Source organism: Chelonia mydas, chromosome 10 (assembly GCF_015237465.2).
Source record: "Chelonia mydas isolate rCheMyd1 chromosome 10, rCheMyd1.pri.v2, whole genome shotgun sequence".
Taxonomy (NCBI): Eukaryota; Metazoa; Chordata; order Testudines; family Cheloniidae; genus Chelonia; species Chelonia mydas.
In genome coordinates, this window is record NC_051250.2 from 81,758,249 (window position 1) to 81,772,244 (window position 13,996).

Genomic DNA, 13,996 nt, shown 5'->3' on the forward strand with positions numbered 1-13,996 from the left:
CAGGTCTGAAATTCCATCCAGCACAGGGCAAGAGTGGCACATAGACTCTGATCTTGCAACAAGCTCTACTGACACAGTCCCCTTCCTTCCAGCTGCCAAGCTCAATGCCGAACTGGGGCCATGTTGTACAATACATTACAAAACCGATCAGCATCTAAAATAGCGGCTGCAACAGCTGTACAATCACAGATATAAACCATTTGTTGGGATTGTTGCTCCTCTGCTTTTCCTGCAGTGAAAGCAAGAAAAAGGTTAATTGGAGAACAGGCTTCTGTCATAGATACATACACATCTATAATCCCAGTTAAGAGAGCCTCTGACTTTATAGTTTGTGAGGTGCACAATCTGGCTGCTGTAATTTAAATACTGTTGTAGTACTTGCTTTGGAGGACTACTAGGTGTTATTGTTTTATTTCCAGTGGGTATTTTACACCAGGAAATTTTATTTTTGAATGTCTCTGTGAAGGAAGGCGTCATGGAAATGTTTTAATATAATATTTTGAACCTATTGCATTTGAGAGTTTCCCCTCAAACAAATGATAGTGTTGACACATGCACAGGAGCAGAATAAAAAGTCTCTGGCACTCTGCTCTTAGAAATCATGCTACTTTCAAATATTAGTACCCTGTAAGATTTTCAGAGAGCAACTGATAAAGTGGTAAACTTAATTTCCATTACAAAATGATTAGTCAAGGTCAAACCAGTTAGGAGTTACAAAATAAACAGAAAATGGCTGGTTGGACAATGGGAGTTACGGGTTAAGTTTGATACAGGTTCTAGAACCCTCCTAAACTCCTTGACTCCCAACTGCTTGCTCAAACGTGTGTGTCCCCAGACTCAGTGTCTAAGATTGAATCTGAGGTTAGGAGCCCATTGAAAACAGAAGTCACAGCATATAATGCTCCATCTAAAATGGACTAGCTAGCAAGCAATCTATCCAGAGATCCTCCTGATATGAGCAGACAACTAGTCTCAGTGTGGCATGGCCCCATGGACCAGGCATGGCCAACCTGTGGCTCCGGAGTTAATATGCAGCGCGTTGTATAGGCACCGACTCCGGGGCTGGAGCTACAGATGCCAACTTTCCAATGTGCCGGGGGCGGGGTGCTCACTGCTCAACCCCTGGCTCTGCCACAGGCCCTGCCCCCACTCCACCCCTTCCGGCCCCTCCCCTGCGTCTGCCATGAGGACCTGCTGATGTATTACTGTGGCTCTTTGGCAATGTATATTGGTAAATTCTGGCTCCTTCTCAGGCTCAGGCTGGCCACCCCTGCCATAAGACTACGAATTTCAACTCACCTGCTTTTCCTTGGTTGCACTGCACAGCCAGCACGCCCAGAGACTACAAATCCCACCCTGCAATACTCCCTCTGGATACAAGAGCCTCTCGTCTTTGCCGCGTGGCATTCTGGGAGTTGTAGTCTCAGTGGAATGCCCGCTTCCAGAGGCGAAGAGAGTGATTTCGGGGTCTCGTCGCCCTCTCGCGCCAGCTGGCCGGAAGTCGTGCCCTGCGCAAGATGGCCGCGCCCTTGTCGCGCCCGGCTGAAGCCGGAAGTTCGGTCTGGGGGAAGCTGGCTGGCGGCCCCCGGAGGATGGAGGGGGCGAAGGGGGAGCTGCGGGTGCTGCTGGTGCCCCTCGCCCGGGAGGCCCGGAGCCCCCCGGGCGACACAGCCCAGGTCAAGCTCAACAGGGCGCAGGACGCTCTGGGAAGCCGGCTGGCCTCGGGGGGGCTCCACCTCAGGTCCCTGGCCTGCGGCAGGGCCGGCCGGGCCCGCGGCAGCCCCATCCCGGGACCGTGGGCGGAGTAAGTGGCGGGTCCGCGGGCGGGGCGCGGCGGGGGGTCCCGTCGAGCCCAGGGGATGCGCTGTGCGGCGGGCGGGGCTGGCGCGCCCGGACCCGAGCCGCGCCTCAGGCGGGGTGGTGCTGCCTGGCGGCCGTCGGGCCTTTAGCCCTGTCACGGGTTGTCGGGCGGCGCCCTGGCGTGCCCCTGTGTCTCCACGCGCTGGGGATTGTTTTGCTCGTCGCCACAGGGGTGCACATAAGCTTCTTCTCCGGGGCCGTCTTCAAGCCCTAACAGCCCTGAATGGGGGAGACTTAATGGACTGGGGGAGACTGCAAGGGTCTTGCTGTGACCCGCTAACCCCCTCTATTTGTCCTCTGAATGCAGAGGCGTTAGCCGGCCACTCTCCCGGGGGTAAAAACAAGGAAGAGTCCGGTGGCACCTTAAAGACGAACAGATTTATTTGGGCATAAGTTTTCATGAGTAAAAAATCCACGTCTTCAGATGCATGCATCCATTTGAAGAAGAGGGTTTTTTACCCATGAAAGCTTATGCCCAAATAAATCTGTTTGTCTTTAAGGTCCCACCGGACTCCTCGTCATTTTTGTGGATACAGACTAACATGGCTACCCCCTGATACTTTTCTCCCTGGAGTGGCTTTTCCAATATGTGCTAACTTAGGGGTTGGCAACCTTTCAGAAGTGGTGTGTCGAGTCTTCATTTGTTCACTCTAATTTAAGGTTTTGCGTGCCAGTAATAAATTTTAACATTTTTAGAAGGTCTATTTCTATAAGTCTTTAATATATAACTAAACTATTGTTGTATGTAAAGTAAATAAGGTTTTTAAAATGTTTAAGAGGCTTCATTTAAAATTAAATTAAAATGCAGAGCCCCCCGGACCAGTGGCCAGGACCCAGGCAGTGTGAGTGCCACTGAAAATCAGCTAGCGTGCCATCTTCAGCATGCGGGCCGTAGGTTCCCTACCCCTGTGCTAACTACTTATTGCTAAGCCATCTGTTCCACCTTGCATTTTGCTGTGACCCTGAGAGAACTTTTCCCAGACCTGAAGAAGAGCTCTGTCACTGTGTAGCAGCTGGAAAGCTTGTCTGTCTATCACCAATATAAGTTGGTCCAATACAAGGTATTATTTCACCCACCTTATCTTTCTGAAGCGTGGCAATCTTCTCTGTCTTGGAACACAGACAAACTGTTACAGCCTCCCTGAAAATTGAAGCATCACTGACAGCTTAAAAATCTCATTATGTTCTCATTATGTTTTGAAAGCGTTGTGCCTATTGTTGTTACAAGTAATACTTATGATCACTATAACTAAAACAGATAAAAGAGCAAGAAAATATTTTTCCTTTTTAGTGTTTAGTTTGGACATTTGATAGCACTTTATGTGTATATATTTCACTGTTTTCCTGTCAATGTCCTAGTTTTGTGTGTGTGTGTGAATGAAACACCACACTGGATATTTTTTAACTGCTTTGTTATGTTTTCTGAACTGTGGAGTTGACTGAAGTTGGAAGAGAATAATGTGAATAAATGTAACATATTAAATATTGTTATTAAATATAGCTTCATGTGGGAGGATGCAGAAAATAATGATCCACAAGGAAACAAGTCAAAACTCCTGGCTCTTAGTAAAAACAATGAACTGTTTGTCTATGAGCTCAATAGAGAGGATGGAAAATCTGACACAACTCCCTTGTACAGCTGGAATGAAGAGAGACTTAAAAAACTTCTGGAAGTTAAAAATATTAGTGAGTATATTAAATGTATATTCCATATTTTTAATCTTTTGGTGATTATGGGCCCAATGCTGTAGCAACTATTAACATGAGAAGGGGCTGCAGGATTGGCCCCTAGGAAGGTGTAAAATATTTTCATGCTGTCATTTTTAATGTTGTGGGTTTGGAACTCCCTATGTTGATGAAGCATGTGCTTGCTCATCAATAATGCTAATGGGTTTGTTGCATGGCAATGATATAAATATTACAGACAGACATGCACTTCACCTGATCAAATGAAAATAAGAAAGTTCTGTAGTTGAGAATATTCTCGCTGGTCCTGCAGAGACTTAAGCATATTACTTAACTTTACACAGTGACTAGCCTATTGAAGTCACTGTATAAAATTAAGTAGATACGTAAATCTTTGCAGGATCAGGGCCTTGATACATTAAATAACTTTAAGATCCCTCTCCCTAAAGTCTCCTTTGCTAAAATATTTTATTTTCAAAATTAGTATTTTTAGTGTCTAAGAAAATGTTGTTTTGTGTTCCCCCTGTTGGCTTTGTGTAGTAGAAGTTGGTTAAATAAATTAGTGCTATTCTTGGAACTGTTCTGACCACAGTGATCTTGGCACACTACATTGATCAAAAGGCTAAGACAATGAATTTAAGCTATAATCTTAAAGTGTCTCTCCAATCAAAACTACCAATTTGGATATGTAAAAAACTTGATTCTTTAAAAATAATTTTACAGGTCTTTCTTCAATATCGTCTGTGAGGATTCTGTCATTTAAAAAGAGCACATCTTTGCTGCTGTTGAATAATTTTATTCTTGTGCACCTTGATTTTCCTGGAGAAGATACAGAATTACAGGCACTTGACTGCTTTATCCTTGATTTGTCTCCACAAGCTTTGGAGAGAATAACAGATGTGAACTTTTGTAGAGGGGTTCTATTTTTGTTAGATAACTCTGGTTGGATATGTATCCTTTGCAATGGGAGGGAGACTGTTTCCCAATATAATTGATCAAAAAAAGTAAAGTCATACTATGAAGAAAAAGAATGTAGATAACAGGAAAAAAATATTTCTTGATACCCTTTCAGGACTAAGCACAAGTTTCGTGAAGGAAATTCAAGCCTTGCTATTTTGAAGTTATTTCATCCATCTAGTCCATGTGATAGCATAGTTCAATGTGAAAAACTGAAGTACAGGTACCAACATGGTCTCACCAGGCCAGTGGAGCTTCATTATTACACTGTAGATGCTAACTTTTTGGTCTCTTGTGGGCAGGATGGTGGCCATTTGCTTCACAAACTGTTCAGCTATCTCTATTCCCAGCTAATTTTTTTACATTGTGTAATAATCCCATTATTTTGTTCTTCCAGCTGCGTCTGGCAATAAGCAAAAAATTGCCAAAAAAAGTGAAGGCTCGTTTAGAGAGGTCCAGGGTTTTTTAATAGTATTTAGATTTTAGTTGATTTTTAATTACATTCTTAATGGTTTTACAAACTTATACTAGTAACTTCAAAATATTTGTTCAAAGTAATTTATAGGTTGTACTTTCCAAGACAACTAGATAAGATCGTTCAAATTTGATCAAATTCTGTAGCTTGTTGTCTTGCTAAATAGCAGTGGTACAGTTTCTCATATGAGACTGGAGTCCACTGCATCATTTTTGGTGGCTGACTTCTTGTTAATGCCCCTACTCCATGTTCTTATCCAGAACTCTAAAATAGGCTTGTGAACATTTTTCAAGCAGTCTCTCACCAATAGGCCAATATTCATTACGTTAATTACTATTCAGAGAGATTGTTTTACTTCATCTTCAGTCCACTCAGTCTAAAACTGTTATTCCAGCAACCTTGCAATTTGTACTGCCAAAATTTAAAAAGACCTCTTCTGCTCTAGTCATTGTTAATTAAAACTGTACTTTGCAAAGTTTTCTTTTATAATCAAAAACACATATTGTCCAAGAATGAAGTTCGGGGCAGCAGGGAGAGTGGATATAGAAATGGTGTTCAATATGTGCTCTAGAGACAGAGAGTTTCTAATTAAATTGGACTGTCACCTTTTTATGAAGCAGGGCACATGTCATACTTTGCATTTGTACAGCACCTAGGGCAATGGAGCTCTAATCCCGAATGGGCCTTTGAGTGCTACGGTGAAACATAAAAAAATAATAATTATAAATACCTTGCTGTGCAAGAACTTGAAGACTATATACATATACACCTGCCTTGGGAAACAAAGTACAAGAAATTCACTGTTATATTTTGTTATGTATTTTTTGTTTGTTGGAGAGTTTTGAAACGTGTCACTTTCTTTGACTTTGGCATAAAGACATATTTGATACAATAGATGGTGTGCATCTAGCAGATGTTGATGTTGCACTCTTCCAAGCAAACGTGCAGGATGAGAACAAGAATACAACCATCATATCTCCCCTCACTTCGGTAAAGGTGTCGCACGATCTCAATGTCGCTGTGATCGTTAATTCCTCTAATTGTGCCATTTCTATTGATCTAAATTTGTATTTCAGGTATGTTTGCTGCACAGTTTTAACATACATTTTTATGAGGCTAGCTAGTTTTAAATTATTGCCAATCTTGCGCCTGTTGAGGTCAGAAGCCAAATTCCCATTAGCGTCCATTTGGGTAGGACTGGCACCGAGATATTGTAAAAGCATATTAAAAAATCATGTTTCTTAAAAGTTTGCAAATCAGTGTGCTTCAACATATGTTCTTCCACTCGAGCAAGCGGAAAAATAGTCTTCGTGTACTATTGCTGTAGGAGGCGAGGGATATATTGTGATTTTTCAGATAGCACTGGGTAGTAGCAGCTCCTTGAATTATCTAAGGTATTCTGTTGGAACTGCTTAGCAATTTAAATTTACCACCTCTATTTGATAACTGCTGACTGGAGATTTGACCCTGCAAGAATTGCTCCCCTGAAAAAGGGTTGCAGAATCATATTCTGGGTTTATATTATGTGAATGCATTTATATGGAATGCTGTTGAGTTTAGAGAGAGGACCACTTCTCTGCAATATTATCTTCCAGTTTTTCATCAGAATAATTTTGTGACTTTATAGAATAAATATGAAAATTTGCATTTTAAAAATAGTCATTAAAAGTTTTGGAGGAGGTGTAACTTGAATTATTTTTAATATCTTTATTTGCAGAGAATTCCCTGGGCATTTATTTTGTAAGAAAATTTTTCAGAATCTTCCTGTGACACGACTGGAAGGAATTGATGAGGATGACCTTGCCAGCTCTGATTACAGCATGAAACTTATGAGGTTTTCTTTCCGGACAGACAGGTATGTAAATATAAATACCTTCTAACACGAGCTGTTACAGTTCCTGCTACATCATAATCTAGGTCAGAGATTCTCAAACTGGGGGGAAGACCTCCCTGGGGAGGCATGGAATGTATTCTGCAGGGGCGTGAGAAGCTTTAGGAAAAAACTGCACACATTTTATCCACAACAATGAATAACTAGCGGAGCTGATTCCTCCAGACATATCAGGTCCTCCCTCAGATGGCACTGTGCATTTCACTCTAGATAGCACTGCATTTTGACGGATTTCTGTTAAGATTCCATAGCATTATACAAAGTTGTTATCATCTGTACGTTAATCCATTTGCTACACCACGGTGTGTATGTTTAATTGTAAGCCTTGACCTCAGTCGGAGTTTTGTGTTTGCTCTTATTACAGTTGATCATTGGCTCTGTTTGAATCAATGTCTTACTGTTTTTAATATTTAGTGAGAGTTTTTTTTTTATCAGTATATGTACGTGGCGGGAAGAGTGTAAACTACAGACACAAAGAAGGGGGTGCGATCAAATAAGTTTGAGAGTCACTGATCTAGGTGATTCACATATTACTAGACTACTTAATTTTAATTACAAATTTTGCAAGTTCTAAAATCAGCTGTGCACAAATTTGTTAGCTCATCTTAGTTTAAAAATGGTGTGGTCCTTAGGCCACTGCTAGGAAATTAATTAGATGGTCTCCGTCCATTTTCCATAGGCCACTAACCAACCTTGAGACAATAGTGTCCTTGTCATACTACTATGACTTAGATTTGAACCAGTACTGACAGACATGGTGTCCTATTACAAGTCCCACCAGAACTTCTTTATGCTTGACACAGATGAATACATATCCTTGTCCATAAGAATGGCCATACTGTGTCAGATCAGTATCCTGTCTTCCGACAGTGACCAGTGCCAGATGTTTCAGAGGGATTGAACAGAACAGGGCAATTATTGAGTGATCTATTCCCTTTGGTCCAGTCCCAGTTTATGGCAGTCAGAGACTTAGGAACACCTGGAGCATAGAGTGGCATCCCTGGCCTTGGCTAATAGCCGTTGATGGACCTATTCTGCAGGAACTTCTCTAATTCTTTTTTGAACCCAGTTATACTTTTGACCTTCACCGCATACCATGGCAAAGAGTTCCACAGATTGACTGTGCATTGTGTGAAGAAGTACTTTCTTTTGTTTGTTTTAAACCTGCTGCCTATTAATTCTATCAAGTGATCCCTAGTTCTTACGTTATGTGAAGGGGTAAATAACACTTCCCTATTCACATTCTCCATGCCAGTCATGATTTTATAGACCTCTGTCATATCTCCCTGTAGTCGTCTCTTTTCTATGCTGAACAGTCCCAGTCTTTTTAATCTCTCCTCAGATGGAAGCTGTTCCATCCCCCTCATCATTGTTGTTGCCCATCTCTGCACCTTTTCCAATTGTAATATATCTTTTTTGAGATGGGCAACCAAAACTGCATGCAGCATTCAAGGTGTGGGCGTACCATGGCGTTATATAATGGCATTTTGATATTGTCTTATCTATCCTTTTCCTAATGCTTCCTAACGTTCTGTTAGCTTTTTTTGACTGCCACTGTACACTGAGCAGATGTTTTCAGAGAACTATTCATGATGACGCCAAGATCTTTGACTGGTAATAGCTAATTTAGATCCCATCATTTTACATGATGATGTTTTCCAATGTGCATTACTTGCATTTATCAACGTTGAATTTCATCTGTCATTTTGTCACTCAGTTTAGTGAGAGCCCTTTGTAATTCCTCACTGTCAACTTTGGACTTAGCTATCTTGAGTAATTTTGTATCATCTGCAAATTTTGCCTCTTCACTGTTCACCCCCTTTTCCAGATCATTTATGAATATTCTGAACAGCACAGGTCTCAGTACAAATTTTTGGAAGACCCTGCTATTTACCTCTCTCCATTATGAGAACTGACCATTTATTCCTACCCTTTGTTTCCTATCTTTTAGCCAGTTACTGATCCATGATAGGACCTTCCCTCTTATCCCACGACAGTTTACTTTGCTTAAGAGCCTTTGGTTAGAAACCTTGTCAAAGGCTTTCTGAAAGTCCAAGTATACTACGGTATATCGACTAGATCACTGTTGTCCACATGCTTGTTGACTTCTTCAGTAAATTAGAATAAAAATAGTCTGAATATGTTTTGTTCACATGTAGTATTTTAATTTTAGTATTTTAACTATGATGTATGGATAGTCTTAGAGATAAACAAAATACCATTAATATTAACTTCTTAAATCTAAAGCTGTAACAACTTTATGTAGTCAAAATAGTTCTCTTGATTTGATGAATGTCTTATTTACCAAAAAAACTCGAGAAATGCTATGAGAAAATTAAAAACAAAGATCAATACTGAACTTAGTGAAATTTATGAGCTAATGTGGTTGTAAACATACAACTCAGTTGCACCAAATAAATCATCAGTATTAAAATAGTTTTAGTTTACTTTGCCAGTATTTTGAGGGTGGAGTGCAGGATTTTAGATGTTGTCCATAAATGTTAGTTTATGTTATGGTTTTTGGTCAAAGTAACCTTTTAAAATTGAAGCCTGTAAATGACTGTCATTATCATGATTTTGGTTGTACATTTTTCTCTCTTTCTCGAGGTCATGGAAAGCACACTTGTCCTCATTATGTAACACGTCAAAGAGACCTGACTCTCCAAATTTGGTATCTAACATTTGCTTACGTTGGTACCAGTACCTTCCCCATCTTGAACATTATGATTATAAAATCTGTGAGACGTCTGAGAAGATCTTGTCCTCCATTCCACAAGACATTGTCTATATCCTTTCCGAATCAACAAAAAAAGATTATGCAAATATCAATGACATAGGAAGACAATGGAAAAAAATCCATCCAGGAGGACTAGAAGAAATGATGAAACTTGAGTGTAAATCTGTGACAGGATTTAGTGCACTGTTTGCATTGTCAGCTGGTGACAAAGAATTGACTGTTGCTCTGTGGGACTTAGAGACGCAAGATGTGACATATTATCACATTGGCAAAAACTGTATTTATGTGGATTGCAGTGGAGAGGAGCAGTTGTGTCTCATTCAGACAGGTGAGGTTTTTGGTTTTAACTAATATGGTGAAGACTTCTGTTGAAAACATTTTGGTCTGTACTAACAATATGCTTCCCCCGTCTACCTAATATGATTCTCCCCAATTCATAATGCTTTTCTGCTGAGGGTGAGTGTCATATGGGGCCCTACAATAGCTTTGTGGCCCTGTTTTAACAGAAATTCAGTATGTGTAAATTAAACAAATTGGTGCGTAGTTTGTAATTTTTTGATATACTGATTTAGTATGAATTCACCAATCATAGTGAATAATTGTATAGAAAAACCTATAACCATCCAATTTTATTTTCAGGTTTAGATAGGAAGTACAGTTATATTTGCTAAATCTATGTTTTATTTTAAACCCTGCCATTTAGAACATTAAGTTTCAAAGACAGTGATTCATCATACGTCTTGTTGTAAGTCAGAGCTTCATGAAAAGTTTAATGCCAAATCCTGCTTTGAGTTATAAATTTGCACCTCATATAAACTCCACTGGGAGTTGTGAGTGTTATATTTGAAGGCAGAGTTTGGCCCATAAAGCGAGAGTTCTTCCTCATGGCTAGGGTTGCCAACTCTGACTGAAGCTATTCCGGGAGATTTTTTTTCCCCAACGTGAGGTGATGTCATTTTCTTAATATATCCTATTAAAATCTCCTGGATTGCTTTCGATGGTTTCTGGGAGATCGATGCCGATTCTGGGAGACTCCAAGCCAATCCTGGAGCCTTGGCAACCCTACTGATGGCCTGTGACCCTGAATCTGAATCAGATTGGGGTCTCTTTGTTTAGTGCATTTTTCTTTTCTTTTTTGTCTGCTTTGTTTCCCCTGTATTTTCCCTTCGTTTCTCCTTATGTCACCCCCAGCGTGGATGGTTTTACCTTTGCGGTGACGGAAGCAAGTGGCAGTCTCTCTCTCTTGATCTAGGAAGGGGCTTTTTGTGGTTGCTGCACAGGCAGGTAGTTCATGCTTTCCTCATAGGGTCACACACGCAAGCTCCGTGGAGTGCCTAGTTAGTTTCCTTGCCTCCATGTTCAGAGGAGCAGCCGTGCTGGTCTGTAGCCGCAAAAAGAACAGGAGGACTTGTGGCACCTTAGAGACGAACACATTTATTAGAGCATAAGCTTTCGTGGGCTACAGCCTACAGTGCATCGGATGCATACAATGGAACATATAGTAAGACAATATACCTACACATACAGAGTAGGTAGAAGTTGCCATACAAACTGTAAGAGGCTAATTAATTAAGATGAGCTATTATCAGCAGGAGAAAAAAACTTTTGTAGTGATAATCAAGCTGGCCCATTTAGACAGTTGACAAGAAGGTGTGAGGTTACTTAACACAGGGAAATAGATTCAATATGTGTAATGACCCAGCCACTCCCAGTCTCTATTCAAACCCAAGTTAATGGGATCTAGTTTGCATATTAATTCAAGCTCAGCAGTTTCTCGTTGGAGTCTGTTTTTGAAGCTTTTCTGTTGCAGAATTGCCACCCTTAAATCTTTTACTGAGTGGCCAGAGAGGTTGAAGTGTTCTCCTACCGTTTTTTGAATGTTATGATTCCTGATGTCAGATTTGTGTCCATTTATTCTTTTGCGTAGAGACTGTCCGGTTTGGCCAATGTACGTGGCAGAGGGGCATTGCTGGCATATGATGGCATAGATCACATTGGTAGATGTGCAGGTGAACGAGCCCCTGATGGTGTGGCTAATGTGATTAGGTCCTATGATGGTGTCACTTGAATAAATATGTGGACAGAGTTGGCATCGGGCTTTGTTGCAAGGATAGGTTCCTGGGTTAGTGTTTTTGGTTGCTGGAGAGTATTTGCTTCAGGTTGGGGGGCTGTCTGTAAGCGAGGACAGGTCTGTCCAAGATGGATCATTTTTCAGGATGGGTTGTAAATCTTTGATGATGCGCTGGAGAGGTTTTTGCCTCCATGGATCTTCATTATGAAACCTGAATCTGTATACTGGCTGATATTCTTAGTATGGTGTACACCATATTGACTAGTTTGCTAAATGCATTCTTTTTATCTGCTGGAGAATCTTATGTTTTGAATACCTGAATTTGACCTTAAACCAATGACTGTGTTTTTCTTGTGAATCCCTGAACCTCTCTGACTTAGTATCAGGAGAGAGAAGGTAGGTGAGGTATTATCTTTTACTGGACCAACTTCTGTTGTTGGAAGGGACAAGGAGGAAGAAGAGCTCTGTGTAGCTCGAAAGCTTGTACCTTCCACCAACAGAAGTTGCTCCAATAAAAGATATTACCTCGTCTACTTTGTCTCTGTCATATCCTGGGACCAACACTGCTACAACAACACTGCAAACATAAATATTAGGTAGGAAAAAACAGATTCTATGGATATTTACATAGGTAAATCACTCTGCTCCAAGATACCTTCCAAACAGTGGTCTTCTGCTGTGTCACTTAATTCTCTGACTCAAACTACATTCTTGCGTTTTCTTCAGCTTCTCTTGGACACCAACTTCCACCTTTTCATGTTCTCTGTATGTGTACATATTTTCTTACTATATGTTCCATTCTATGCATCTGATGAAGTGGGCTGTAGCTCACGAAAGCTTATGCTCAAATAAATTTGTTAGTCTCTAAGGTGCCACGAGTACTCCTTTTCTTTTTGCGGATACAGACTAACATGGCTGCTACTCTGAAACCTGTCAATGTATTGACTGTCATTTTCGTTCTTTTATTTAGAGCATGGACTCTCCTTGATTCTGTTTGGTTTAACTCAAGAGGAATTCTTGAATAGACTGATAATCCATGGAAGTGCTGGCATTGTAGATTCTCTTTGTCATCTCAATGGGTGGGGAAGATGTTCGATTCCCATACATGCATTAGAGGTAAAATAAAATGTAGTTTATCTATTATAGATCAGGAGAATATGTCCTTAAAATAGTGCGTGTAACTTATTTTAGTCTCTCATCATTAATAATGATTTTACCAGTCCAAAAAACAAACCCCACAACAAGTTGAGTTAAGGTTAAGAGTGTATCAGTAACTTAAGGGTAAAAAAAAAAAAAAAAAAAGTGCAAGAATATTGTAGTTATTAAAAAAAACAAGCATTAGAAATCCAAGAAAATAAGGAAATGTAAAGTAAAAGTTAACATACTGTAGAGAGAGTGATTTTTTTTTCCTGATCAAGAGCCCTGGACGAGTGCATGGACAAATGTTGGTCCTGAAAGCATTTGTACTGATCTGCCAAATCAACATGTTTACAACTATCTCTGTCCTGTGATTTTAACAGTTGATATTTCACAAGTCACTAGAACTCGATTTTGCTTTTACCATTTCAGCCTTGCAGATCCAGTATGAAAACTTACAAGCTTAGGCACAACATTATCGTTTACTTGCCTGGCAAAACAAACAAACTGCTTGTCTCTCTCGAATTTTTCAAGGGTGCAGTTCCATCTTTTAGATGAGGGCATTGGTTAAAAGTTGTGATGGCTGGTAAAATGTTGGACCTTTAAAACTGTCACCCTACACTATTTCCTTAATAAGTGTCTGACTATTCAGTCCAGGATCTTGGACAAGTTTTATTTATTTTTTAAACCCTGATGAGATGTATAATATTCATTGCTGAATTGGCACTGTGTCTAAATTGCTTTGGTTTTTTTTCTGTCCCATATGCTTCCACTTTATTATCACTGAACTTAAAGAAAAAATATTATCAGTAATTCACTAATGCACCTTTTTAGAATATTCGTGACAGTATGGTTGCATCTTTCTTTAGGCCGGTTTGGAGAACCGTCAGCTAGACACAGTAGACTTCTTTTTAAAGAGCAAAGAGAATCTTTTCAATCTTACTTCAGCCTGTTCCTTACCAGAGCAATCTACCAATATCACACCCCAATTTTACTTGAGAAGTAAGTCAAATATTTTAAGCAACATTAACATTTCAATTTAATTGCTTTTTTATTTGTAAGTAGTTAATTTTTTGTTAGGTCAAATTGCCACTTCATTTATCGACACTCAGGTGTATGTTTAGATGGCAATACTCTGTCTAGGCTTATCCCCTCCAAGTGAATGAGAGAAAATTTGCACAA

General features: G+C 40.2%; 1 protein-coding gene across 3 annotated transcripts in view; it reads left to right on the forward strand.

Moving 5' to 3' along the window:
- The first annotated feature begins 1,410 nt into the window (after nt 1-1,410).
- The window catches only part of SPG11 (SPG11 vesicle trafficking associated, spatacsin), a 60,338-nt gene continuing 47,752 nt past the window's right edge, over nt 1,411-13,996 (forward strand). For 2 of the 3 annotated variants that reach the window (XM_037910268.2, XM_043524370.1), the window contains exons 1-8: nt 1,431-1,804; nt 3,362-3,546; nt 4,270-4,497; nt 5,856-6,054; nt 6,696-6,833; nt 9,477-9,934; nt 12,648-12,793; nt 13,684-13,816. In XM_037910268.2, coding sequence (XP_037766196.1) covers nt 1,518-1,804; nt 3,362-3,546; nt 4,270-4,497; nt 5,856-6,054; nt 6,696-6,833; nt 9,477-9,934; nt 12,648-12,793; nt 13,684-13,816 — 1,774 coding nt within the window. In that variant the 5' untranslated portion in view covers nt 1,431-1,517. Of the gene's footprint in view, nt 1,805-3,361; nt 3,547-4,269; nt 4,498-5,855; nt 6,055-6,695; nt 6,834-9,476; nt 9,935-12,647; nt 12,794-13,683; nt 13,817-13,996 lie in introns of all 3 variants that reach the window. The other variant, XM_037910267.2, reaches the window with a different exon arrangement.